The 27,159-nt window shown below is 56.2% G+C and overlaps 3 protein-coding genes across 5 annotated transcripts in view; all 3 read right to left on the reverse strand.

Annotated features, from left to right (window-relative positions):
• Positions 1 to 292: 292 nt before the first annotated feature.
• APOE (apolipoprotein E) lies at positions 293 to 3,103 on the reverse strand. The gene is made up of 4 exons (XM_082438816.1): positions 2,980 to 3,103; positions 2,113 to 2,178; positions 1,442 to 1,631; positions 293 to 1,147 (listed from the first exon to the last, which is right to left on the reverse strand). The coding sequence occupies exons 2-4, from the start codon at positions 2,153 to 2,155 to the stop codon at positions 430 to 432; spliced, it is 951 nt and encodes a 316-aa protein (XP_082294942.1). The 5' UTR covers positions 2,156 to 2,178; positions 2,980 to 3,103; the 3' UTR covers positions 293 to 429.
• On the reverse strand, positions 2,112 to 16,730 carry TOMM40 (translocase of outer mitochondrial membrane 40). Its single transcript, XM_082438793.1, has 11 exons — positions 16,620 to 16,730; positions 16,245 to 16,524; positions 15,463 to 15,530; positions 14,899 to 14,991; positions 13,923 to 14,024; positions 13,196 to 13,301; positions 7,741 to 7,863; positions 7,514 to 7,590; positions 7,290 to 7,392; positions 2,980 to 5,663; positions 2,112 to 2,178 (listed from the first exon to the last, which is right to left on the reverse strand). The coding sequence occupies exons 1-10, from the start codon at positions 16,707 to 16,709 to the stop codon at positions 5,524 to 5,526; spliced, it is 1,182 nt and encodes a 393-aa protein (XP_082294919.1). The 5' UTR covers positions 16,710 to 16,730; the 3' UTR covers positions 2,112 to 2,178; positions 2,980 to 5,523.
• A 2,002-nt stretch (positions 16,731 to 18,732) lies between these two features.
• The window catches only part of NECTIN2 (nectin cell adhesion molecule 2), a 29,278-nt gene continuing 20,851 nt past the window's right edge, over positions 18,733 to 27,159 (reverse strand). The window contains exons 6-9 of one of the 3 annotated variants that reach the window (XM_082438758.1): positions 22,416 to 22,569; positions 20,458 to 20,521; positions 20,225 to 20,311; positions 18,733 to 19,562 (exon numbers count right to left, since the gene is read on the reverse strand). In XM_082438758.1, the coding sequence (XP_082294884.1) occupies positions 19,299 to 19,562; positions 20,225 to 20,311; positions 20,458 to 20,521; positions 22,416 to 22,569 (569 nt within the window). In that variant the 3' untranslated portion in view covers positions 18,733 to 19,298. Of the gene's footprint in view, positions 19,563 to 20,224; positions 20,312 to 20,457; positions 20,522 to 22,415; positions 22,570 to 24,598; positions 25,283 to 27,159 lie in introns of those variants that run through there. The other 2 variants (XM_082438760.1, XM_082438759.1) reach the window with 2 other exon arrangements.

The raw sequence follows: 27,159 nt of genomic DNA on the forward strand, positions 1-27,159 counted from the left end.
TAGTCAGGGGCAACGGTAGAGTTTAACCCACCGGTGGATTGGTTCCAGAACCACGTCTCAGAGACAGAAGGGTAAGAGAGGCAGGGAAGGGAGTGAGCAGTTGTGAGCAGAGATGGAAGAAAAAGGGAGACTCAGAAAGGGGCAGAAGGAAGCAAAGACAGACTTCGAAGAGACAAAGAAACAGACACACACAGGCAGAGGGGGCAGGACGGAGCGCTGCGTGGCCGGCGTGGGGAAGGAACGAGAAACTGAGGCTTGAGCTGTGAGAAATCACACACGGATGCCCGGCAGCTGCCGTGAAGCTTGATGAAACTTTATTAAGCTAGGGCCCACCAGGAGGACAGCTGGGGCAGGGACAGGGCCTCCTGTAGGCTGGGGGGACGTGGGGCCGGCGCAGGAGTGGGGCCTTCCAGGGGGATGCGCGGGCACTCAGTGATTCTCGCTGGGCGCAGAGGTGGAGCTGGTGGCCATAGCCAACTGCACCTTCTCCACCAGCCCAGCCCACTGGCGCTGCATGTCTTCCACCAGGGGCTCGAACCAGCTCTTGAGGCGGGCCTGGAAGGCCTCCGCCTGCAGGCGTATCTGGCTGCCCTGCTCCTCCACCTTGGCGCGCACCTCCTCCAGCTGCTCGCGCATCTCCTCCAGGTGGTCCCGGGCCTGGGTGCCCATCTCCTCCACCCGCCCGCGCAGTTTCTGGTGCCAGGCCTCGGCGCGCTCCCTCAGCGTCTGGCTGGCCAGGGTTCCCACGGTGGCGGCCCGCGCTCGGCCCTGCTCCATCAGGGGCCCGAGGCGCTCGCGGATGGCGCTCACGCTGCGCTCTGAGCCCTCGAGCGCCCCTGCGCGGTACACGGCCAGGCGCTTCTGCAGGTCCTCGGCGTCGCGGAGCAGCCGTTTGCGCAGCTTGCGCAGGTGGGAGGCCAGGCGGCCACGCAGCTCGTCAGTGGTCTGGCCCATCACGGCCTGCACCTCGCTGCGGTACTGCGCCAGGCGGCTGCGCACGTCCTCCATGTCAGAGGCCAGCCGGGCCTGCGCTGCCTGCAGCTCCTTGGACACACGGGCCTGCGTCTCCTGGGCGATGGGGCCCAGCTGCTCCTCCAGCTCCTCCCTATAGGCCTTCACCTCCTTCATGGTCTCATCCATCAGCACCCTGCGGGGCGAGAAGTAGGGAGCATGGGCGTGAAGAGAGAGAAATAGGGATCCTGAGCTAGAGTGATGGAGCGAGAGATGGAGAGGAACATGCCAGAGACAGGAAGGGTCGAAAAACAGAATCAGAGAGAGGTAAAGCCAGGAGCTAAAAAGGGAAAGAAAGCAAGAAGTGAAGAGAGATCCAGACCCCCAAGAGTTGGTGATGGGGACAGAAAGAAACTCAGACCACTGGAGGCTGAGGGTCCAGAACTCACTGCCCACCAGGAGGGTCAGGGGCCAGGGCAGGGGCACTCACGTCAGTTCCTGAATGACCTGGGTGCTGAGCAGTTCCTCCTGCACCTGGTCAGACAATGTCTGCACCCAGCGCAGGTAATCCCAGAAGCGACCCAACGCCTGCTCCCAGGGCTGGCTGCCCTGCCACCCGGGCCACTCCCGCCCCAGCTGCACCTCGGGCTCCGGCTCTGGCTCCACTTCTGCCTGGCATCCTGCACGGAGCAAGTTCACAGCAGTCAGGGTCTTCCTCTGTCCCCTCCAGGCACACAGTACCTGGTACAGAGTAGGTGCTCCACAAAGGCTGGCTTCATCAGAGCACTGGTGGGCAGGGAGGGGGTGGAGGGACGCCCAGCTTGTTTTAATCACTTGGCAAGCATTGATTGTGTGTTCCATGCACCGCCATGCTGGGGTGATGGAGAATAAAACTAATCACAGCTGACACTTAACTACTGCTCACTACCTGCCTGACAGCAATGGATTAGAAACTGTTACAACTCTCATTTTTAAGGATGGGGAAACTGAGGCTCAGAGCGAATAAAACAGCTGCTCAGAACGAATGAATGTTAGAGAGACCTCAGACCTGGGGAGATAGACCAGCAAAAGAGGGGACCCAGGGACGGGAAGAGGGCAAGGGGTACAGCTGAGGATGGGAGGGGGAGGGGCAAGGAACCTAAGCAAACCCCGCCCCCATACCTGCCAGGAGCGTGATCACCAAGGCGACCCACAGAACCTTCATTTTCTGGCTTGCGATTGGCCAACCTGGGGGAGGGAGACATTGTCACTCAACAGCAGTGGGGACTTCTCCCACTCAGAGCCCCGCCCCATCAGGTCTCGTCCTTCAAAGCCTTGCACCCCATATCTGCATCAGCCTAATCCAATCACAAATAGTTACCAAGCGGCCCGGCCCCTTCATTGTCTATTTAATTCCCTCATTGTCTTCTCCTATCTCCCCATCCTCAGGTCGGTCTCCGCCAAAAATTCTATCCCTCTCTCCCAGGGTTCAAATTCCATTCACCCCCCCCTCCCCTCCACCCCGGAGTTCCCTGTGAGCCCCAACTGGACTTTCTAAGTTCCAACCTCGCAGTCCTCATTGTACCTTCACATTCTAAGCTCCAACTTCACATCTAAACGGTATCTTCCACATATTCGCTAATTTAACCCTCATTTAAAAGTCCTTCAACCGACGCTCTAGCTACCCTGCCGCCACCCCTGGTCGCCGCCACCCCTCCGCCTCCCATTAACGGAGATCTTAGGATGATGGGGGCACCCAGTAGGTGCTCAATAAACGACAGTGACAATTGGCGGGCTCTCGCTATGGCTCGTCTGGTTTTCCTACAGGTCCAGCTGCTCCCCTGACCCCACCTTCCAGCCCAGACGGGATGTCCCTGCTGCCCACCCTTCCTCTAGGTCCAGTCCCCTGCCTCTGGCCTCATCCCCTGCTCCTGCTTCTGTCCTGGCCCAGGCGTAGGACCGCCACCTCCTCCTCCCCGCCCTGCACCCCCAGCCCGTCCCCCACAGAAGTCCTGAGCTGGACTTTGTGTCCCCAACTCTGCTTCTCACCCGCTCCTGGGGAACGGGGTCCTTCGCTTCCTCCGGGGCTGAGTAGGAGTCAGGGATCCCAGGTTCGTCCAGTTATAGGGCTCTCCCTGCTCCGCCCACTCCTCCAGATCTAGGGCAAGCTGGGCCAGCCCCTGTCAGGTCACGAGGTGGGCTGTCCTCCCCCTTCCCACACAGCAGGGAGGCGGAGGGAGGTGGGGCTTGGAGGCTAGCAGCTCCCACTCCCAGCCTCCGTGAAAGGGGATGACATCTCACCCAGTAACTCAGGCGCCTGCCTCCAGTCTGGTGGGTGGGTGAGTTGGGGGCGGGGTGCTGGGCATGGAAGGGGAAGGAGCAGGCAGCTGCCCAGAAAGCCCATTCCCTGTCCCTCTCTTTTCCAGCGGATGGGTGAATAGAATTTGAGGAAAGGGCTGGGGGCCCAAAATCCTGGGTCAGAGGAAGGAGCTGGGCTGAGGTCTGGGATTTCTGGGCTGGGGGAGAACGGAGCTGGAGGCCCAGACAGAAATGGGATGAGAGTTCTGGGGACAGTGTAAGGCATCTGCTAAAAGCCCAGGCTTTGAGAGTGAAACCTGGGTTTTAACCCTAGCTCCCTCTCGGGCTGTGACCTTGGGCACAGGTGAATGCCTCTCTGCGTCCCCTTCCCCATTTGTGACTTGAAAATCCAGTATTTCTCCCCAACACAAGCATCGTGGATTCCAGGAATCGCCTGCATGTTGCACCTTCCGCAGGGCTTGAAGCATTCGTGTTGCCTGGTTAGGACTGTGGGCTCCGGAACCAAACTGTCCGGGTCTGAATCCAGGCTCTGCCGGTTGCCATCTGTGTGACCTTGAGCAAATGACCTAGCCTCTCTGAACATCCAGTTTCTTGGTCCACAAAACCAGGAAAACAGTTGCACCTAACACCATCGTTCGGCGAAGCAACAGGCTACTATATGTAGGAAGTACTGAGAGCAGTTCCTGGCAAACAGCAGGCCCTGAGTTGGAGTTAACTTCTGTGATGGGCCACAGTGGGCGCTTACTGTCTCCTCCCTCCTTAGCACCTCTGTTACATGAAGCCCAGCTGTTACACAGATGGGAAGCAGAATTGAGACGAGATTCAGAATTGAGGTGGACGGACGAACCGGAGGAGCTGGATTCACTCCTGGTCCTTTGAGGGGGTGGGAACATTGGACGCCATGGGGTCAGGGGAGGCTGGATGCCTGGTTCCAGGGAGCCCCAGTGCCAGCCAGGCCCGGGCCTGTTTGCTTTGGCCTCAGCAGGCACTGGCAGGGAGCGGGTGGGGTGGTCTCTGAGCCATGACGGGTCATCACTGGTCAGGTCAGCGGCCTCCCTCCCCACTGTGTGTGAGACGGGGTTTCAGCTCCTCTGTCTGGCGAGGGGTCAGGGGTGTTGGTCTGCCTGAGCCCTAGGTGGGCAGGACACCACCTCCCCTGCTTCAGATGCCTGAGACACAGGTGACACCCCTGTGTCACCGATAGACCACACCCCGCTATCACTGCCCCTGAATCAGACTCCAGCCGCCTCACCGCCCCCAACCAAGGGCCTGGAGCTGGAGTGACCGATTCTGAACTCTCTATCTAGGTGCTTGAATGCTTCCTGAAGCTTCTTGGAAGCTCTGACCTTCCTATCAGAAAATCCTCACACCTTCGTCCCCTGCCCCTTTTGGAACCTGGAAAGACCCCGAGTCCCAGCTCGCTGCCCCCACCCCTGCACCCAGAGACAGCCCCACCCGTTGCTTCAGTTCACAGGGACAAAGTCCTCTTCAGCCATGCTGGCCAGGCCAAGCTGAGTGGCCACAAGACCATGCCCTCCTGGGGAGGGAAGGCCTGTGATGTCCCTGTAGGGAAGGTCACAGGGAGGCTGTGTGATCCCTGGCCAGGCCCCTCCCCTCTCTGGTCTGGGCTCTGGCCAGGGACTCGGCTTGATTCCCTTGCCCCCTGCGAGTCACTGTGGGAGGTCAGACCAAATGGAACAGGCCAAATGGACCACAGACACGTGGAGGAAAACGGACGCCTCCCATTTCTTTTTTTTCCATGTATATTTTTTGTAGGTTTTTTTTTTTTTTTTGTAAAATGTCCCAGTTCTTCCATAACTTATAAACATGATTTATACCGAAGGGTGGATGGGAAAGCGGGCAGGGGTGGAGTGACTGGGGACGGGGAAGCTCCTCTTCTTGCTGCCCCCTCGGGGCTGGGCCCAGGGCCCTCTGGGGCACTGGGACACCCCAACACCTCCCTGAGGTTGTCTGGCCGCCTCTGCCCCTGGTGCTCAGAATCCCGTGCGCCCCTAGATTCCAGAATCCCTTCCTGGACCCCAGGCCCACCGGGCACGCCGCCCCTGGTACTCCGAATCCTGACGCGCCTGTGGTTCCAGGATCCCCCCCCGCCAGCTGCTGGGGTGATGGGTCCCCTCCTTTCCGCTGCCCCCCTGACCCCCGAGGAGGAGGGAAGGGAGGGGGAGGGGGGCTCAGGTCTCCCCTCCGTGGCAGGGGGAGGGGGAGGTGGGATCTGAAGGAGAAAGGGCGTGGAAGGCAGGGGCCAGGAGGGGCTCAGCCAATGGTGAGGCCAAAGCCGCACTGGAACTTGTTCTTTCGGTGATTCAGGAAGGCCCCAAGGGCCAGCGTCAGGGGCAGGGGTGGGAGCTTCTTCTCCAGCGTGGCGCCCACGATCCAGTTGCTATCCACGGAACCTTTGGGTGAACAACCGTGCTGAAAGCCTCATGCTGGCTTCTCGCCCCATCCCCGCGAGCTGCCCTCCGGCCCACCTCAGATGCCACCGGCCAGACCACTGACCGTGCCGTTCCCGCCACCCGAAACCTCTTCACGCCCTCCAAGTACTTCAGCTCTGAGCTCGGTGACCCCTGCCCTCCGGGAAGCCCTCCGCCACTCCATGGACCCCCTCATCCCAGTCCTGTCCACACCAGGTCGCCGCTCTCTGGGGATGCGTCTGTCCCTCCCACTGTGAGCCCCGGAGGGTGGGGGGTGGAGGCGGGAGAAGGGGCCTGGTCACTGCTGTGTCCCCAGCGTCCTCGGCACAAGGCCGGGCACAGAGCAGGTGCTGAGCATCTGCTGAATGAAAGACTGAAATCTCTAACTCTACTCAATACTCTGTAATGGCCTATATGGGAAAAAAATCTAAAGAAAAAAAAGTGGAGATATGTATACATATGGCTGATTGACTTTGCTGTACAGCAGAAACACAACATTGTAAATCAACTATACTCCAATAAAAGTTTTTTTTAAAAAAAGTAAGAAAGGGCTTCCCTGGTGGCGCAGTGGTTGAGAGTCTGCCTGCCAATGCAGGGAACATGGGTTCAAGCCCTGGTTTGGGAAGATCCCACATACCGCGGAGCAACTAGGCCCGTGAGCCACAACTACTGAGCCTGCGCGTCTGGAGCCTGTGCTCCGCAACAAGAGAGGCCGCGATAGTGAGAGGCCTGAGCACCGCGATGAAGAGTGGCCCCCACTTGCCGCAACTAGAGAAAGCCCTCGCACAGAAACGAAGACCCAACACAGCCAAAAATATAAATAAATAAATAAGCCTACACCTTTAAAAAAAAACAGAAAAACCCCACAAAGTATGTATATTTAAAACAAAAAAAAAAAAGTAAGAAAGCCTGAAATCTCCTCCAGGGCCTGTGCCCCAGGACCTGACAGGTGTGCAAGTACCTGGTGCGGTGCCCACATGGTGGAGCCTGAGAACTCACTGAACAGGAGCAGAGAAGCTGAAGCGCTGCAGCCCAAGCCCAGCCTCTGACCCCGCTGCCTGCAGAGCAAGGGCTCGAGAGGTGGGCGGGGAAGGCAGGCTTCAGAAGCAAAAAAAAAAAAACAACAATAAAACCCCCCAAGCCCAGTCCCTGGCCCTCCTGGCTGCCTTCGGAAGCCCCCCTGACCCAGGCCCACCGAAGCGGCCTTTCCAGGGCGGTCTCCACACACCCCAAACCTGAGCCACTGAGGCCCAAGAAGAAACTTAAGACTAGAGTCAGTCGGCCTCGGGGAAGGTTCCGGATCTGGCTGTGACTGGGCAGCCTCCCTGAGACTGTGGGGTTGGCCGGCTGTGCTCCAAGTTGCCTTCCACTCATGAAGAAAAGAAAAGCAAGGGCCGTGTGCGCAGACTGGGAGAGGGCCACTGGCGGGGTGGGGCGGGGGGTGGCAGGTGCAAAGCTCAGGGCCCAGGCGCCCATCCACCCTCTCAACTAGCGTTCCTGGGCAATCTGGGGGCCCGGCACGCCGCCCTCTACCATCTCCCCTGGCCGGTATACCCACTCAGAGTCACCTCTTGCCTGTTTCCCACGCAGGGAAATGGAGGCCTGTACCTTTGAAGAGGAGGTTGGCCTTGGGCAGATCCAGCTGGTACCCGAAGGAGACACTTGTGTCCTGCATCCTTGTGCTGGCCTCGAACTCCACACCCACCTGCAGCTGGAGGGGCCAGGGCGACACACGCGGGTCAGCCTCCCAGGCTCAACTCTCAGGCATGCCAGCCCCGGGCACCCCACACCCAGCACGTGTGCCTGCACGGCCAGTCCCTGGACCAGCTCACCTGGTCACTGGCTTTGTGGTAGTATGTTGCATGCATGCCCGCCTGACCCAACGTGACTGTCGCCAACCAGTTGTTCACTGTAAGAGAGCAGGGTGGGGCGGGGCAGGTTACCAAGGGGGCTCGGCATCTGGGAACCCAGGTTTTCCCCCATCTCCCTCAGAGCCAGGAGTCCAGGGCCCCAGGCTCCTCCTCCCTCAGACCCAGGAGTCCAGGGTCCCCAGGCTCACATGTGTATTTCCCAGCTAGTGACATAACAGTGCCCTCCTCCCCAGGCCGCCGGTGGTAGACCAGCTCTCCGCCCAGGGCCAGACACGGCGTGACGCTCTGGAGGTAGTGGGCCACGAGGATTCCTGCAGGTGAGATGGGAAGGTATTACTTCTGGGCTCGGTGGTTAGTTTCCGCCCAGCTGGACTCCCGCTCCCTCGGGCCTCCCACTCGGGCTCTTTTTTAAAATTAATTAATTAATTAACTAATTTATTTATTTTTGGCTGCATTGGGTCTTTGTTGCTGCACGTGGGCTTTCTCTAGTTGCAGCAAGCGGGGGCTACTCTTCGTTGCAGTGCATGGGCTTCCATGCACGGGCTCTAGAGTGCGGGCTCAGTAGTTGTGGCACACGGGCTTAGTTGCTCCGTGGCATGTGGGATCTTCCCGGACCAGGGATCGAACCCGTGTCCCCTGCATTGGCAGGCGGATTCTTAACCACTGCGCCAGCGGGGAAGCCCCAACTTGGGCTCCTTGCTCAAGCAGTTCGCAGGGCTCTGAGGTCAGCCTCCCAGGCCCCCTGGGACCTCATCTACTCTGCACTGATTTGTCTCCATTTACAGAGGAAGCCACAGAGGCTGAGGGGGTAAGTCACTTCCGCATGGTCACAAGATGCATCAGGGGCAGAATCCAGGCCTCCCCAAGCCCTGAGCCCAGGCTCTGAGACACTATGCCGCCATGAGCAATAGGAGGATAGGGCTGGTAAGAGCACACCTTGGGGGGCCAGACAGCCTGGGTTCAAATCCCAGCCTTACCACTTGCTGGTAGAGTAACCGTGGGCCACTGGCCTCGCTTTGCTGTGAACGGGACACCCTGTGAGGCTGTGAGGAGGAGTAGAGGGCTGGACGCAGGTGCGGTGCACGGGGCGTGCCTGGCACACAGCCAGCGCCCGGCAATCAGGAGGACGGGCCCTGCTACCTCTGCCCCTCGGCAGGAGGGATGGCTCTGACTGAGGCCGCCTGAGTGTTTGCTAACCCATGACTCCACCACTGGGCTGAATTCCTTGAGCCCAAGGACTCATTCGTGTCTGTCTTTGAAAGCCCAGGAGAGGAGACGCCACAGATGTGATCTCTGTGGAGAGGAAAAGCCAGGGAGGAAGAGAGAGTGAGTGGGGGATGCAGAGGGAGTGGTGACAGAGAAAAAGAAAACAAGAGACACCTCTGTAGAGACAGGGAAACAATCAGAAACAGACAGATGGGGCCTTCCCTGGTGGTCCAGTGCTTAAGAATCCGCCTTCCAATGCAGAGGACGCCAGTTCGATCCTTGGTCAGGGAAATAACATCCCACATGCTGCGGGGCAACTAAGCCCGTGCACTCTGGAGCCCGCGCGCCATAAGCCGCAACTAGAGAGAAGCCTGCGTGCCGCAACGAAAGATCCCGTGCACCGCCACTAAGACCCAAAGCAGCCAAATAAATAAATACTAAAAAAAAAAAAAGAAAGAAAGAAAAGAGAAGAAATGGAGAGGAGTGGAGGAATTGAAGATTCTCAACCTGACAAGACAGAGCAGGTGGGGACAGGCGACATGAACTTAGAGATGGACCCCCGCCAGAACGAGGGAGACCAGAGCAGAAGGGGAGGTAGGGACAGGGAAAGCCCGGAGCCGGGGGTGGGAGTGGGACGAAGCCTCGGCGACAGGAGCACGAGGTGTGAACCGGAGACGTGAAGACGCTTCCCAGACAAAGAGCAGAGGCACAGACTGGGGACCGGCTTGAGGGAGCAGGGCAGGACGGGACAACAGGACCGGGCTGCTCATATCTTCAGGCACACCTGGGTAAGGGTTGCCACCAGGGGGGCTGAGCGAGGCCGAGGGCTGCTGGCCAGGGCTCTGGAGGTGCCTTGGGGGAGGCTGTGGTCAGGGCGGGCTGGAGCTGGCTTCTCCCCATGAGTAGATGACACAGATCCACCTCCTGGCCCCTACCCCTCGAGCCGGCTGTTAAGCCATTACCAGCACACCTCTGGCCAGGAGCAGCCACTCCTTCAGTAGAAGGGGAACCTCAGGCCCACAGAGGGAAAAGTGACCATCCAGAGGTCACACAGGGACTTCAACTCAAGAGTCTCTGGCTGTGATTGGAACTGAGGGCCTCGAGGCCCTGGAACTTCTCTCCCACGCCCCATCTCCCGGGCCTGCCTCGCCCTCTGCTCCCCAGGCCCCGCCCTTCTCCCTGGTCTCTTGCCCCAGTCTCACCCTCTCCAAGCAACTTCGCATGCAGCAGACAGAGGGATCTTGTTAAAGCACACACCTGACCCTGCTCCCCCCTTCCCCGCTCCAGAACCCGCTATGGCTCCCCAGTGCCAAGGAGACCCCAGCTCCTCAGGGCACAGGTGCAAGGCCCCATGTAGCTCATCCCCAGCTTCGAAACAGGCTTCCTTCGAGAGCTTCACAACTCACTGCCCAGCACTTATTTCCACACAGGCCTATTTCTTGAACATCCCAGCCCTTCCTGCATCTCTCTCCTTAAGCTGCTCTGTTTTTTCCTCCCACTTGTGTCCACACCCAGCTCCCCTGGGAGCTCCCCAAGGCAGGGGCTTTGTGAAAGCCAGTGGCTCTCAACCAGGGGCCATTCTGCAATGTCTGGAGTGGCCATGAAGAACCTGTTGAGTTCAAAACCCCATGAGAAGGAAAGAAAGTGAATCAGAGGTCTGTGAGCAAAGAAGAGGCCTTGGGCAAGGGGCAGAACGCAGACCTGGGAAAGGAGCATGGTTTCCCGAAACCTGCAGGGCTGGGGCCACATCTGGATCCCTGGGGAAAGTCACCTCAGGCAGGAAGGGCAGGCACCCAGGGCAGATGCTTGTGGCGGGGGGAGGCAAGCACCGAAGGGAAGGTGGTTCTTGGCCCCGGCCCAAAAGAACGGCTTCCTCCCCACACCGCGCTCCTTGGGGCTTTGTCCATGCAGAGCCCTTTTCTGGGAGCGGTGCCCTCCTCTTCACATGCCTCGGTCTAGACACTGCCCCTGTCACTCCAGGAGAGATGGGACCTCTGTTACAAGCTCTCACGGCAACCTGGACCTTCCCAGTGTAGGATTTCCCCCAACAGTAATGCAGTCACTGTGTGATTATTTGTTTAGAGGCAAACACGTCTCCCCTACCGGCCTAAGAGCCCTGTGAGGGCAGGGAAGGGGTGTGTGTGTGTGTGTGTGTGTGTGTGTGTGTCCCGAGACGAGGCCACAGGAGGGGACCACGTAAGACCAGTGGCTCCTCAGTGAGGCCTAGGCCGTGATTCAAACTCCAGCTCCTCTGCTTCCTAGCTGTGATCCTGGGGGACTGATTCCGCCCTAGGCCTTGCTTTCCTCATCTGTGAGAACCCTGATCCCCCTGCCCATGTGGGGCGGCATGGAGACCCAACCCAGAGCGAACCCTAACTAGGCGTGTCTGGCCCCAGGCTTGGGGCTGACAGCTTCTCCCACTGACTCCTTCAGCAAGGTGAGCTCCCTGCAATTGTGCCCATGAGACGGATGAGGAAACTGAGGCTCAGAGGGGGTGGAGCGCCCAGCTGTCAGTGGTCGGTTACTCATGTGCTCAGCACTGACCTGGGACCAGAAGTTTTGATCAGTCCCTGAAGGGAGGAAGGGACACCTGTAGGAACTAAGAGACGAGAGTGTCACTGGTGGCCTTGGGCTCCAGGGAGGAGGGACCTAGAGGCCAGTGTTGAGGAACACAAAAGGCCGATGCGGTGAGTGTTTGAGGGGGCAGGGGGCCCTGTGCCCTAGCGAGGAGCGTGGACTCTGGAGGCAGCCTCGCTGTGTCTCCTTGGGAAGGTACTTGCCCTCTCTGGGCCTCAATCCGACAGGGGTGACGGCAGCACTACCCCACAAGGCTGCTGAGAGGATTCCGCGAACCCTTTGCTCACTGCTCCATCCCTAGTGCCTCGAGGGACTGAATGAAGGACCGGGTACACACAGTATGCTTAGGACCTGACAAAAGGCAGGAGGTGAAAAACGAGACCTGCTGTGACCACCGCTCACTCCTTTGCTCAGTATTTTCTGAGCGCCTACTCTGTTCCCAGCACGGTTCCAGGTGCTGGGCATACAGGTATCCTGGCTTCCCACCTTCACATGCCTTTGCTCAGCACTCACGGCCCAAGAGCCTGCTCTTCCTGACAGAGCCAACAGCAGACACAAGAATCCGGAATCACCACCTCCACCCTTTTAGTTGTTCAAGACAAAAAAGGCTGACCTCTCATCTCTGACCTCCCTCTTATCTCCCACACCCAGCCCAGCAGCAAATCCCATCGCTCCACCTTCAAAGTACAACCAGATCCCCGACTACTTCTCACCCCCTCTGCTGCCACCAGGCTGGAACCCCTCGTAGTCTGTTCTCCACATGTCAGCACAAGTGGTCCTGTTAGAAGCTAAGTCAGATCCTATCCCTCTCCAGTGGCCCCAGACTCAATCTGAGTGAAGGCCAAAGTTCTACAAAGCCTTACGTGATTTGGCCCTGTTATCCTCTGACTTCTTCTACCATTTGCCCTCCTTCCTCATTCATTATAGCCCCAATCCTCCTTGATGTTCCAGTGAAGGGTCCTACCTCAGGGCCTTTGCACTTGCTGTTCCTTCCGGCTGAAAAGCTCTTTTCCCATATATTTGCTTGGCACCTTCCCTCACATCCTTCAGTCTTCATTTTCAGTTATCACCTATGTAATGAGGCCTTCTCTCAAGATGCTGCCCACCCCTCCCGAGGCCGTAATTTTCCCACACAGCTCCATCACCCATCTGCTTTACTTAGGTCACTAGAATGGAAGCTCCCAGAGGACAGACCTAATTTTCCTTTGTTCACCACCGTATCCTCTGGACGCAGAAGACATAGAGTACGTGATAGATAAAACTCACTAAACGAATATAGAGAAATCAAAAGCAGACACTCAGAGACAAAAATAAAAAAGGGGGAAGCAAACTGAAGAGATCAGAAGTACAGACATTAGTCAGCTGGTCCCTGCCCCCAGCCAACCTAAACAGGAATGTTCCTCCTCCACCTCCATCTCAGACTTACTTGCCTCCCCTCAGCTGCACGCGGACTCTGCCTGCCTTGGGATCTGCTCTGTGCCCCCGAGCAACCCCAGAGCCCCATGAGTAGTAAGAAAAACAGCTCATTTCCTCGGGACCCATCACATGCCTGACCCCATTCGAAGCTCTCCACACATGACCCACTCTGCAACCCTGTGAGGCAACCCAATTTTACAGATGAGGAAACTGAAGCCCACGAGGGTGATGGAAGCTCCCACAATCGCAGTTAAGCCAGTGGCAGAGCTGGGGCTTGAACCTGCTTTCTCCCCCACAATGCTACGGGCTTGATGCTCTGTGTTCTGAAGTCACACCTGCCCGTGACCATTTCTTGGATGGTGGAAGAGGGCCAGCGAAAGAAATGGATTTGCTGGCAAAGCTGGGGCTGGGGTCTGACCCCCCTCCAAGCCCCGTGCCTCTTACCTGAACCCACCAGGACGTCTGGGTTCCCCAGGGTGACGGCCGCGGTGAAGTCGGAACCCCGGTACTCCCCGTCCACCTGCCAGTTCACGAACTTTGACTGCTGGGTCTGTGGGGGGAGGGGCAAGCGTGAGGGTGAAACCGAGGAGGACCCCACGGGGCCCTCCCAGGTACAAAAAGCCTTTTAGTCCCCATACCCAACCCCCCTTTCTTGTTTGTAGGGAAAAGGCTTCAGCCTCCTAGACCTTCCCCTAGGGCAAATCCAAAGCTTTTCTAATCAGGGAAGTGAGGGAAAGCAGAAACAAAGGAAAAGCAGTCAAATAATAGTCAAACAATAGTGCCATGATAAGGCGGAATCCTAGCTCTTTCTCAAGGATATAAAATGCCCCCCACCCAGGTGGAGGATGGTAACTTCAGGCTGAGCAAAAGATTCCTGGCACTCCACCCTGTTACCTCGCCATCGACCAACTGGAACAAAGTCACACGTCCTGCAGCCCTCCCCCCAGATTTGTCTTTAGAAACTCTTCCGTGAAAACTATGGGGGAGTTTGGGTCTTCAGAGCACAAGCCACCTGTATCCCTTGCTTGGTCCTTACAATAAACCTTTCTCTGCTCCAAACTCTGATGCTTTGGTCTGTTTGGCCTCACTGTGCGTTGGGTTCTTGGATTCAATGCCAAGGGCAGCCTGGTGCTCAGTGGCTGGGGGAGCAGCCGACTCGACCCCCACTCACCTGGATGGCCATCTTGGACCTGAGGCCGGGGCCCAGCTGGTGAATGACCTGAGCATTGAGGCTGCCACTATTGTCCATGTCACCCACCAGCACGGGAAAGGCCTGTGGGGCAGAGGGCAGGGTTAGAGGTTAGAGGTCTAGCATCATAGAAGTATATGCGTGATGGGTCTCAGTGAGAAGTCTAGGATTAGAAAGCCTCAGAATGAGGTTCTCTCCTCCAGGAAGCCCTCCAAGACCACCTTGGCTGAGTTAGGCTCCCCTCTGGGCTCACACAACCTTTGGGTTCCCCCATTTCGGTCCTACTCTCCCTGGACTGTTACTCTCTGGGGACAGGCTGTTCCCTTTCTCCAGCAGGCTGTGAGTGCCATGGCTGTTTCAGTCACTGCTATGTCCCCAGCACCACCCAGCACAGGGCTGGGCACAGAATGGGGGTTACAATGAAGGTTTGTTGAATAAATGAATTTATTGCATGGAAATCATTAACATAATCAAAGACCTAATTTAGTCCCGCAACTCTGTGTCCTGCCCAAGCCTCCTTTCGGGTCTCCAGTTTTGCCTTCACTCCCTTAACCTAGCCTTGGCAGACAGCCTGAGAAATGCTATCTATCTCCAGAGCATTCATCTGACCACGTCTTTCCCTCACTTAAATCTTTCTGTGGCTCTCCTGCGCCCCCTAGCGAAAGTTCAAATGCCTAGCTTGGCCTTCAAAGCCCTGCAAGATCTACAGCTCAGCCCTGCCCACTCTGGGTCATCACTGTCTGGTGACCTTGGTGTACCCAGACTCAACCAGCACAGGGCTGGGCAGAGATGTGGGCGTCAGGATGAAGGAATGACCCAGGTTCCAATGCACCTTGGAGACACAGTCTCCACCTCCCAACACTCTCAGCAGTCCTGGCCTCCTACTGACAAGGCCTTCTTTGCCTGACTGGTTACATTGTTAGAAGATACAGTAAATGAATGGCAAAAGGAATCTCACCTCTGTTGGACTCAGCTGCTTTGTCCCCACGTACGTGACCCCGAAGTGGTAGTTGGACTCCCCGATTGTGCTGAGGGCTACTGTGTGGTTCACCTGGGAGAAGAGGGAGGGCTGTGGTGACGAGTCTGTGGGCCACCCCCTAAGGAACCCAGCCGAGCCCACTCCCAGGGCAGCTCCTATCCTACCTGGGATGGGAGATACTTGCCCATCTGGCTTCCCCATCAGGGCATCTCTAGGCTGGGCAGGGGATAAAGACTGGGAGGTGTGGCCTGACTGGATTAGAGACTCAGAGAAGGGATATGCTGGGGCTGGGGCTGGGGCTACACACCTGGTACTTCATTCCTGCCTGGATGCTGGCTGAGGGGGGATGGTGTATCTCTGGATTCTGGGTCCCTAAACCCTACCACTGGCCGCCATTGTGTGATCAGCCGGGCACTGTGTCTCTGAGTCTTTCCAAGTACCAAGGAGCCCAGACCTTTAGGGAGGAGTAAAAGGGTTGTACGTGCAGATGCAGGGGGATGGCTGGGATGACCTCTGGAGGATAATGGGACCAGGAAGGCTCACCTGGAAATGATTACTCAACCCTTTGTTGACTGTGAGCTTGACACCTTCCATCTGAATAGGAAACAGCTCTAAATGAGAGAGAAGTGCTGTCACACTCCAACACGCGCACACACACACACACACACATCCATTTCTCATCCCTTCCTTCCGTAACGTCCCCGCTCTCCCTTCTCCAGGGATCCCAACCAGTAAATAGCCTAGTGGATGGGCCCAGGACCAAGGCCTTTGCCTGCATCCAAATTCCAGGGCCACCACCTACTACCTGTGTGACCTTAGGCAAGTCACCTTATCTATGTCAAACTTATCATCTGTAAGTTGAAGATGCTCACCACGTAGAAATATTGCAAGGATTTAATGAGTTAACACATACTGAATGCCAGGACGGTCCTCAATAAGCTGCTGACACCACTTTTGCTATCACAATTACTCCAAGCCAGGATCCAGAAGCTTTGGGTTCCACCTCCACTGGCCCTTTGCTGACACTGTGACCTTGGGTCTCAGTTTCCCTCCCAATCACAAGAGGCTGGCTTGGCTGATTCCTGGGGCTCCTGAGGTCCCTAAGGCTTTCTCTACTGCTCTGGCATTCTATCCTGAGGTTCCACCATTTGATCCTATCGTTCTAAGCCCCAAGTTCAATGTGCCACCATTCGATCCCAACGTCAACTCCTAACGCTCTGTTAAATGATTCCAACGGTCCGTGCCAATTCCCAAGGTCCTCAGTGTGCTCCTCCTTCCCCCGATATCCGGGCCATCACAAGCCCGCCGGGCCCCTAGCCCCTCACCCTTGCACTTCCGGTGGCACTCCTCGAATGTGCCCGGGTTGGGCAGGCAGCCGCAGGCCCTATCATCCCCGGTCCCTCCAGCGCTGGCGGCCGCAGTCCCCGGGGTCCGTTCGGAACCTCGACCGGCGCCAGCTCCAGCACCCAGGCCGCCCCCGATCGGCGGCAGCGTGAAGCCCGGAGGAGAAGGCGGAGGCGGTGGCAGTCCCACGAGGGGAGGCGCAGGCGGCGGCGGCGGCCCTGCGGGCGGAGAGCTAGCGGCCAACACGTTCCCCATGGTCGCCTGCAAAGGGAAAGGTCAGAGGGCAGAGGTCAAGGCCCGCAGTCTCCAGGCCCAGTCGCCAGCGAACACCCCTCTGCTCGGAGCCCCGTTTTCACGCGCGGCAGCGCCTCCTCCCGGTGTGCTCCGCTCCCACCCCGTGCGCCACGCGCAACCGAACCCGCTGCCGCCGCCGCCGCCACCACCATCGCCCCGCCCCACCTAGCCCATTGGTTTACCGGGCCCTGTGGTCCGCCCACCAGCTTCAGGGTCTGGCCTTACTATTGGAGTCATGGATGAAAGTCCCACCCACCTCTTTGGAACGTCCTTTTCTGTTGGTTCCCACTCGCAGACAGGTCAAAGCATACCTCCCCGCCCTTCCCATTGGCTTGGGGAGCCCACACCGATTGGCTCTAGATGCCGCGGGTTCCGGTGCTCGCCCGCCATTGGTCTGTGCTGCGCACTTCGCAACGCCCATTGGCGTATCGCCTCCGCCCCATTCCAGAAGGCGCCCCCCTTTCGACTCCGCCCCGCGGCTAAGTTGCCATGATAATTGGTCGGCCTTTGCCCTTGAAGCATCCTGATTGGCTCCAGAAAGTACAGGGGTCGGACCCTGGTGACATAATCAACGTTGTGTGTTCATTGGCTAATGTGCCAGGGTCAAGGGACACGGATAAAGGTGGGTTGCGCGGCAGAGGCTGCTAGGCAGCAAGGTCAGGCCTCGCGTCCCACCAGGCACCGCGGCAAAGGGGCGGCCTCCTAGTCCGGAGTCGCACACCGAAAGCCGGAAGTGCTAGCCCTTCCCACAGTGCCACGGGAGAATTCTAACCCGTTATGTGAACGCTGTCCTGCTTCTTGTTACCCACAATGCCCCTTACCCATTTAACTGGACGGTTGCCGTAGACCCACCCCTTTCGTTACCCATCATGCCTTTTGGCTCTCTCTCCCCCCAACCCTTGCCCCAGTCACTGTGTCTTCCATCTTTGGCCCATTCATTCCTGTCCCATTACCCAGCATGCCTTCTGCTCCATTCATTTCACCTTGGTTGCCTGTACTACCTTTAGCCCATTTATGCCCGTTCATTTCCCTAATTCTTTTAGCTAATTCTTTTTTTTTAATACAATTTTCAATTTCTTTTTTTTTTTTAATTTTATTTATTTATTTATTTATGGCTGTGTTGGGTCTTCGTTTCTGTGCGAGGGCTTTCTCCAGTTGCGGCAAGCGGGGGCCACTCTTCATCGCGGTGCGCGGGCCTCTCACTGTCGCGGCCTCTCGTTGCGGAGCACAAGCTCCAGACACGCAGGCTCAGTAATTGTGGCTCACGGGCTTAGTTGCTCCGCGGCATGTGGGATCTTCCCAGACCAGGGCTCGAACCCGTGTCCCCTGCATTGGCAGGCAGATTCTCAACCACTGCGCCACCAGGGAAGCCCTTTTAGCTAATTCTTAATTGACCATAAGGTTTTGGGTCCATTGCCCATCATGCCTGCGGCCCCTATTTCTCCATTATTCATCCCTCTGCCCCTGGCTCATTCTTTCAGACCTATTACCCATCACGCCCTGAGCTCCTATTACAGCATTATTCATAATTTTGCCTTTGGCCTATTCTTATTGCCATTTATTCATTACGCCCGAGCCCCTCATACTTAATTACTGCTATTTCTACTTTGTTCCGTTTATTTCGGTCCATTACCCATTAGACTGCTGTTGCAGATTCCTTTTCGTTAATCACAATGCCCTGGACTCCTCCCCACTCCTTCCATTACCCATCACTATGTTTTTGGCTATGCATTTTTGCTCATTATCTTTTTCACATCTTTGGCCCTTTTCTTAATGTCTGTAACCCATCTTGACTTCTAGTCTACTGATTCCCTCAAGCCCTGGACCCCCTATTCATTACCCATTTTGTTCCACCCCCATCCCCTTCACAGCCCACAGTAAACACGAGTTGAGACCTGGTCAAAGTACAAACTCATTTTGTAGGAAATGCTGTATTACAAAACAATATCACATCCCCTACCCTTGACCCAGGTGATCCACTCTCCACCCCCCACCCAGGTGGGTGGGTCCAACCCCACTGGGCAGGAGTAAAAGGACTCAGTAGTCTTCAAAGCAACAGCAAATTCTCCGAAGGCTGGGGTCAGCAAGGCCCACTCTGCATGAAGCTCACCCCATGTAGCCCTGAGTTGGGGCATAATTCTCTGTACACAGGAATTGGGGTAGTGGGAGCTCAGGGAAGGGTCTGTACCCTGAGACTCCTGCCTGCAGGAGGGAGGAGATGGGCAAGTTCTGCTTTGGGCTGGGGAATCCCCTCCCTCCCACCACTGGGGGACAGGGTGGGGACTGGGCGAGTGGGGCTCTGCCACCTGGAGGGCTCAGGTCTGAGCAACAGGATGCCCCCAACACCCACCCAAGCAGAGCTGTTAGGAGTGACGGCCTGAGGTCCACTCAGAGGTCTGGGGTCTTCTTTGGGATTTGGGGGGAGTCTGGAGATGGTGGGACATGAGAGGTATAATCTAAGGTCACAGTCTGAGGACCCCTTGGGTAAGAGGTTGTGCAGAAACCTACCTTCTCCAGCCCCTCCTAAGATAAGGTTATCAGTTTTCCATTGTCATGGCCCATTTCTCTGAGTCAGAGATCATGGATTAGACGTCACAGTGGAGCCACCAAGATAGAAGTCACAGATGAGATGCATGTGTGTTAACTGACAGTGGCCAAGCGAGAGATCAGGGGGCCCTAGATCCCTGGCAGAAAGTTGAGGGATCAAAAAATGAGAGGTGAGAGGCCAGGACCATGGCGGCTTACACATACATGGCCCGAGACATGACAAAGCCTTTGCCCTGGTAGGACTCAGAGGGGCTGGAGTAGGACAGGGAATCGTAGATGGGGTTGATCTTGTCCAGATAGTCTTCCTCCTCCTCATCGTCCTCTAGATCCAGGGAAACCCTCTCCAGAGCAGGCGGCCCTGGAGGCACCAGCATGGGGGACCCCAGGTTCGTGGCCCCCAGGAGCAGGGGCCCTGACCGTTCTTCCAAGGTGGGAAGCTCATGGTATCGAGGCATTTCCTGGGGATGGGGAGGGAATGAACCCAAGGTCACCTCTTGAACATGACACAGAATCCCACTCTGCTCCTTGACCCTCAAATCCTGATCACCATCTCCCCATGCCAACCAGACCTGACCTCACCCTATGTCACCCCTTGTCACCTGGGTTGATATTGAACTGGGACAATCATACAGCTGGTCCCTAACTCAAAGCCCAGAGCATGGACTCTACCCTGTTAATCCTGAGCCTCTCCTTTTCTTTTGATCACTGACCCCAAGTCTTTCCCCATGAGCCTTTGACTTCAATCTTGACCTAAGCTTAAGCTCTAAATAGCCCCTTGAAAATTGACTTGTCTCAAACTCAACATCCAACCTCTGATCTCCAGGAGGCCACTGAGGGCAGTGACTGTCTGTCTTGTCCCAGCTCCAGGTACAGTGTCTGGCAAATGGAGATACTCAACCAGTCTTCTTTGATGGGATGACTTAAAACTCTCACCCCATGTCCTTGGACTTTTACAACCATGACCTCCCCCACTGAATCCTAAATGTATCTCAGAGCTCTAAGGTCTGACCAGAGATACAGCTCTGAACTTGAGTTGTAACCTTTAGTCCTTGACCTCTTATGTAAGGAGGCCCTTAAACTCAGATCCCAAACCCACCCTTGTCCTCTCCCGAGCTCCTACCTGCTCAGTGCACGAGACACTAGCATCAAAGTAGGGGGTCTTGAGTGGGCTGTGCTCCGAGGCCCCCAGGGTGAAGAGCTGGGAGGGCTGCGATGCGACAGAGAGGGACAGGTCAGGACCACCCCCCCTCCCAGACAGCCTCTCCCCACCAGTCCCCCCTCCCAGCCCCGGCCTCAGTGGCAAAAGTGGTGTGGGGATGTGGGGGCAGCCTGGGCTCCAGGGGAAGTGCTCACCATCTCCGGCTCCTCCAGCTTTGCCTTTGGAGTCGGCGGCTTGTATGAGGGAGGCCCCTCTAGGCTGTGGGGCAGGAGGTAGGTCAGGTGAAGGCTAAGCCCTGAGAAGCCCTCTACCCCAGGGCCACTGCACAGTTCTTTCCTCTGTCTGATCTCTCTTTCCATCACCCACCTCCCCTTACCCAGCTGACTCCTACTCATCCCATGAATTTCTCTTCTTCCAGGAAGCCCTCCTGACTCTCCAGGAGGATCCTGAACTCCTGTTATATGATCATATCTACCTATACGTCCCTCACAGGGCACTTACTGAGTTTGTATTTGAAATATTATTTCTGATCTAATTCAACGACTGTACCCCACTGTGAGCAATGTGAGGGAAAAAAAATGAGATCTGTGTTGTCAACATGGAGTTCCCAGAACACACTATGAGGAATATCAGGAAATATTTGTTAGAAGAGGGAATGAAAAAAATGAATAAAATGCTTTCCTGCCCCCCAAACTATGTTAAATTCCCTCATTCTACACACCCTCAGACCAGAGCATCCTATATATATAATAATGATGGAGGCTTACTATGCCTTCAATCCCCAGCTCAGATGTCCCTGCCTCCAGGAAGCCCTCCCTGATCTTTCAGGCTGAGTCAGGTGCCGCCTCTAGCCTCTCCCAGCTCCCTCAGCTTCCCTAGCCCATCCCTGGCCATGCTGGACTGTCACTGTCTGGGAACAGGTCTGTCTCCTTGAGACTGTGAACCCTGGGAGGCCAGGGCCAGGGCCATCTCAGACACCACTGGGTCTCATGGGCTTAGAAGAAGAGATCAACAGCAAGTTGTTGGTTTGCATTGACTAGGTGATTAAGACAGTGGTTCACAAACTTTCTTGTGCATCTTAGGGAGTTTGTTATAAATACAGGTGCCAAGCCCTTCTTGTAAAAGTTCTGATTCAATAGGTTTGGTGTAAGCCCAGGAAGGTGCATTTTTAACAAGTGTTCCCCCTCAAACACACTGGGTCATATTATTTCAGAACCATTTTGCCCCCAAAATGCTTTCTTGCTGGATGAATTTCAGCAAGTGATTTCAGCTCTCTGAACCTGTTTCCTCTTTGAGAAAATGGGTACCCTTAGCTCCATCTGAAAATTTAGGTTTCCATGATATTATATGTTTATGTGTGTGGACGTCTTTTATTTATATTTTAAATTTATTTTATTTTTTTGGACATCTTTTAAGTGTTTGTCTCATCGTTGTGTTCCTAGCTTTCAGGGTCTTGCCCCAAGTGGGTACTTTCTAAATACCTATTGAACGAATGAATGAATGGATGGATGTGAGGCTTCATTGAGATCACACATGTAACATACATCTCGTCAAGCCTGGCACATAAGTGTTCTACAAAGAGAAGTGGGGCTAGTTTCCCCCAATATCTAGGCTCCTCTTTTCTCATAGTAATAGAGATTTTGGCTGGGTACGTGGCCACCAGAATAAAGACTACGTTTCCCAGCTTCCTTTGCAGCTGAGGCAGCCATGTGACTAGGCCACTGGGAAATGGGAAATGAGAGGAAGTGATGGGTTCCCTTACAGGGCTGCCGACTGCCCTCTATTTCCATTTCCCTTTCCCACTGACAGGAATGGGGTCATTGAGGCCAGGATGGCCATGTCTGGTTGTCATGTCCATAGACAACAATAAAAGAGGGGGGAGCCATCTTGGAATGTGAATGAAGGTCACACGCTAGGGAAGGTGGAGCAAAAAGACAGCAGGAGCCTGGGCTCTGATGACGTCACAGAGCAGAACTGTCATAGCCATGATTTCTAGGAGACAGAGATAAACTCTCCTCTCCACCCCATTTAAGTCATGGTCATTTTGGGTCACTCAGCCATTGCTGATGATTTTCTCCCAGCCTCCTCCCCAACTCTGTGTGCCCAGTTCTGGGACCCCTCCCTCATCCACTTCTTAGGGCCCATCACTCACTCCTCCTCCTCCTCTACCCCCTGCAGCCTCTGCTCCTTCCGCTGCTGTCGGCAGATGAGGATGCCTGTGGTGGCCACAGCAGTCGCAATGATGGCAGCGATGATGCCGCCGATGATGCCACCTGTGGCCCCTGCGCCTGCTGTGTTGGGTGTCTCTGCAAGAAGAGGGACAGCGTGAGGGAGTCTCCAGGAGGAAGCCACAGTGCCTTATTCCCAGCCCCACCTCCCAAGTCACCGCCCACCTGCCTACCTCTTTTCCCGAGGGCAGAGGACATTCCTTTTATTCACTTAATCCTTACCGATCATTTGTTGTGTGATAGAGCGGTGAACAAAACATACAAAAGTCCCAGTCACATTGGACTAATGTTTTGTTGGGCAGGGAGGACACCAGTAGAGAAATATACACAATAGCTAATATGCCAGGTGATAGTAAGTGATAGAGGATAATAGTGTATAGTAGGGTAGGTGATAAGTGACAGAGCAGGGGCCCTCAAGGGCAGTCAGAGAGAGCCTTACTGTGAGGTGACATTTGAGCAAAGACCTGAAGGAGCTGTAGGGGGTGAACCATGAGAATATGAGAGCATTCCAGGCAGAGCGAACAGCCAGCGCAAAGGTCCTGGGGAGGAAGTCTCAAGTTGTTTTTAAAGACAGCAAGGAGGCCACGTGGCCAGAGCAGAATGATGATGCGAGAGTGTGCAGCTAAGGGAAGGGAGGTGATGAGGAATGGAGCGAAAAGGCAAAAAATTGGGGGGCGGGGTGTGATTCTGGATTTGGGATCAGACCCCCTCATTCGTTACATAGAATGGAGTCATCCTAGGCAGAGGATCATAGCTCCTGTAACCTAACAGGAAAAGGGGTGGAGAGAAGCCCATGACCCCCTGGGCCTCTCCTTTGTAACACTTCCCACTTCCTGAATCGTTTTTGGACCAATTACCTGTTTACTTGCCAATTTCCACACTGCACGCTCCAAGGGGTGGGGTCTGGCACACGGTGTTTTTCTAGACATGTAAGGAGGGGCCCAGCAGGGACACTCAGGGACCTACTGTCTGCCAGATCAGCCAATTTCCCGCCCCTGCCCTCCTGGCACTACCCTCCCATTGTGGGAGGAGGTGGGGGCGGGGGGGCCCTCGACAGGGTGGTACAGACAGTAAACAACTAAGGGAAATAACATGTGTGCCAAAGCCCCATCCACAGGCTTCCCCCTTCCATCAACCCCACTACACAGATGCAGAGAGAAAGCTGCCGGTGAGAATGCTGCCTGGATCCCTGGACTATCCGATTTCCACAACTTCCTGTTACATAGCCTGGCATCCTCTGGAGGGCTTCAGAGCGTGGGGGAATATCAGAGTAACTGCTGCTCGGTCTACACACGCTCACCCTAAAATTGCTGCTATTCCCGTTGTTGACTGCACATCCGGGAGGGCAGGGCAAGCTCTGCCCGAGTCACCGCGGTGTCCCCACACCGTGAGTGGAAGGCAATGCAGGTGGAAGAAATGGGCTCACCAAGCCCCTCTCCATGCCCCCACCGCAGTCCCCAGCCCGGGTTTGGGAGATTTTCTAATGGTTGGGGGGAGTGAGAAGGATACAGAGCTGCAGCCCCTCCCTCTGAATCACTGAAAATCCCCTTGGGCACAGCCTGGGGACAAGGGAACACAAAGGCCATGGCCGTGTCTTCCAAAGTTGGGACTTTCCTGGTTTCTCAGCAACCCCACCTGCCCCATCCCCTCAGGGCCCCGAGAATGAAGGGGCAGTCCTCCCTCCCAGTATCCTCAGCAAGCTCTGGGAGGTCGGGTCTGAGCTGCCCTCAGAGGATCAGATCACAGCACCTCCCCACCCTCAAGGGCCCATAAGTCCAGGATCCCAGCCCCGCTCTCCCGGGGAGCTCAGTTCTCCTGCCAGTCTGGCCACTCCACCCAGGAAGGCAGCCTCTGTCCTGGAACTCCTGAGTCCAAGCACCAGCCTCTAAGCCCAGTTCCTAGTCCCACTGGCCTTAGGTGTCTCGGGCATCCAATGTGTCCTTCAAGGACCCAAGTGACCAGAGCCCACCCCCGCCGGCCCCCAACCCCAGCCTCACCAAGTCTAGCCTCCACCAGGCTCCCAGTCTCCAGGGCCCACCCCTGGGACCAGGCAGTCCCTGTCCCACCCCCCAAGGAGGGGGTCCGATGTATTACAAGACACCCCCAATGTTTTCCTCCAAGGTGTTTATTAACTCCTGAGTGTCATGGGACCAGAGCAGGCTGGAGCCCAAATCGAGTCTCTGGGAGGGAGGGTGCTGTGGGTCCCCATTCCCGAGCTCCCCGGGGTGGGGGGTCCCCCTGCCCCATGCAGCCCTGGAGACAGAAGTCCAGTGTGTGACATTCCACCTCCCTCCACATCCCAGGAAAGGAAGTGGGAGGTAGCTTTGAACTCCAGTGTCATCCGGACAAACAAGTTCAACCAGTCTGGGACCCTTGGCTGTCTGCCTGTCTTGGGGTCACACATAAACTGCCCGCCGGGAGATGAGGGAGCCGTCCAGCTGGGACTCCATGTCGTCCTCGAGTGCCGGGGGCCGAGGCAACATGAGGTCTTTCTCTGCCTTGTCCTCCTCTTCCTCCTCGTCCTCCTCGTCTTTGCCCTCTGGCTGCAGGGGACCAGGGGCAGTTGGCGTCCAGAAGACGGGACCCCCATTCCCAAACACCTGAGTTTTCGGATCGTAGGACCCTCCTCCGCTGCCGTCTCCTCCTCCTCCTGGACTCTTCCTCCTTCTCCTCACCCTCAGCAGGATGAAGGCCAAGGACCCCCCAGCCAGAAGCAGCAGCACCAGCAGTATCCCCCCACCAGCCCCCCATACCACTGGACCCACGTCTCGGGGCGAGGCCCGGGGGGTGTCTGAGGAGAGAGAAGAAGGGGTGAGAGAGAAAGGGAGACACGAGGTCAAGAGGATACATCTGGGAGTGGGGAGGGGGGGACCCAGGACACAGCAGGGCAGTGATGGGAACTAGGGAGGTGACTCAACTTGGGCAGAAGAAGGTGGAGGGAAGGGAGAGCCCGTTCCCTCTTCGCTACAGGCTGGGCGCTTTGTATGTGGAGGGGTTGCCAATGGGTGGCCCCCAGATGGATCTCCTTACACCTGCACAGCGTCTCCCCCAGATTAAACTTGCTAACAAAATAGAAAACCAACCAACCAACCAACCAACAAAAAACCAAAATTAAACTTGCTAGCTAACATTTAAAGCACTAGGCCATTTCACCGCAAATTCCAGATTTCTTTTAGAGGGAAAAAACAAATCAGATCCCAGGGACTTCCCTGGCGGTCCAGTGGTTAAGACACCGCGCTTCCACTGCAGGGGGCGTGGCTTCAATCCCTCGTGGGGGAACTAAGATCCTGCATGCCATAAGGCACGGCCAAAAAATTAAAAAAAAAAAAAAAATCAGATCTGGCAACACTAAACTTTCATCTCCTCCACCTGGTGATGGGCTGTGGCTGAGTCAGGCTGGTGACTCTGAAGGGGACAGAGTTCCATGCCTGGCCACCCCGGTCACTCGCCAGGACCCTATAGGCACCTGAGTTTGAGACCCCCTCCCAGAAGCTCTGAGGTCAGCGTCACGGAATCTTGGGGCTGATCCAGCCAGGAAGAGGCAGCCTAGATTTGAGCGTGAGACTGATTCCAAAGCTCTTTGCACTTGAGAGAAAGGGGATTGAGAAGGGCGAGAGGCCTCCTGGTAATTCCTCCCCCGGGAGCCGGAGCGGCTGGGAGCACGTGTCCCCAGTGTGGCAAGTGGGGCTCCTGAAGCCCACAGTCCCGGTTTCCTCTCCCAGCAGGGGCTGAGCTTGCGGGAGGGGAGGGGTCTGGGGGAGGATGGGGGGTGGGGTCAGGCGGAGAAGGAAGCCAGGGAGCCCTAAGCGGGGAGGAGTGAGGATGAGGGAGGGGGCGTCCGGGCCCCACAACAGGGATAGACATGGATGCAACTGGCATCTTATCAGACCCCCCCGCTTCCCCCACCCCTGCATGCAGGGTGTGATTGGGAGAGACCGGGGTGGGGGGGGATGGGGAGGGTCCACTTACACCTGACCCTCCCCTCCCCGCGCCTCTGCACACCAGAGGGGCTGCGACCCAGGCATCTGTTTCTGAATGTTTTCCAAAAGTGGGGGGTCACGACCTAGCAGGCTGTCAGATCAGTCTGGTGACTCACAAGCAGCAGTAAAACAAAATAGAACAGAAAAAGTTTACCTCAAGTATGAAGGGTAAGTAGTATTTTGTGACACTTTTTAGGGGGAATATATTCCTATACTTGTACCCTGGAGATGGGAAAGATTTCTTTCAGTGAAGTCTGGAGACCAGTTTTCGCACGTGTCGGAACGTGTGTCTGTGTTACTGGAGATGATAATTTGGAGATGGTGGGTGAACGTGTTCCTGTCTGTGGGTCAGAAATTCTCTGAAGCAATGTCTAGCCTGTGGCCTTGCCTGTGTTTTCACTGGCGTGAACCCCAAACCGAGCGTGAGAGCGTGTGCGGGTTTGTGTGCGCATGGGAACGTGAGGTGTCTCTGAGACCCTCTGACGTGACCCTGCCAAGAGCCGTGAGTGAATCTCCTCTCTGGGCAAGGCCACCTGTTGGCACACTCACTGCCTGTGATGATTTCTAGGGTGACCAGAGGGTGTCCCCACGTTTGTTGGCGTCCATCCGTAGCTGCATGTCTTTGCAATGAAGCTTTTGACTGTCTGCGGGTCTGTGGTTACCACTGGGAGAGTCTCTGGGGGTGTGA

This window comes from Balaenoptera physalus, assembly GCF_965194825.1.
Source record: "Balaenoptera physalus genome assembly, chromosome: 19".
Classification (NCBI taxonomy): Eukaryota; Metazoa; Chordata; class Mammalia; order Artiodactyla; family Balaenopteridae; genus Balaenoptera; species Balaenoptera physalus.

Bases quoted from the DNA above. Each gene is read 5' to 3' on its own strand.
- APOE (XM_082438816.1), bottom strand. From the start codon at position 2,155: ATGAAGGTTCTGTGGGTCGCCTTGGTGATCACGCTCCTGGCAG. The intron at 1,632-2,112 runs GTATGGGGGCGG...TGCTCCGTGCAG, and splicing joins GGTGATCACGCTCCTGGCAG to GATGCCAGGCAGAAGTGGAG. The intron at 1,148-1,441 runs GTGAGTGCCCCT...CTCGCCCCGCAG, and splicing joins CAGGTCATTCAGGAACTGAC to GGTGCTGATGGATGAGACCA.
- TOMM40 (XM_082438793.1), bottom strand. From the start codon at position 16,709: ATGGTGGTGGCGGCGGCGGCGGCAGCGGGTTCGGTTGCGCGTGGCGCA. The intron at 14,992-15,462 runs GTGAGCCTTCCT...CTCTTCTCCCAG, and splicing joins GGTTGAGTAATCATTTCCAG to GTGAACCACACAGTAGCCCT. The intron at 7,393-7,513 runs GTGAGCTGGTCC...TGGCCCCTCCAG, and splicing joins ACCACAAAGCCAGTGACCAG to CTGCAGGTGGGTGTGGAGTT.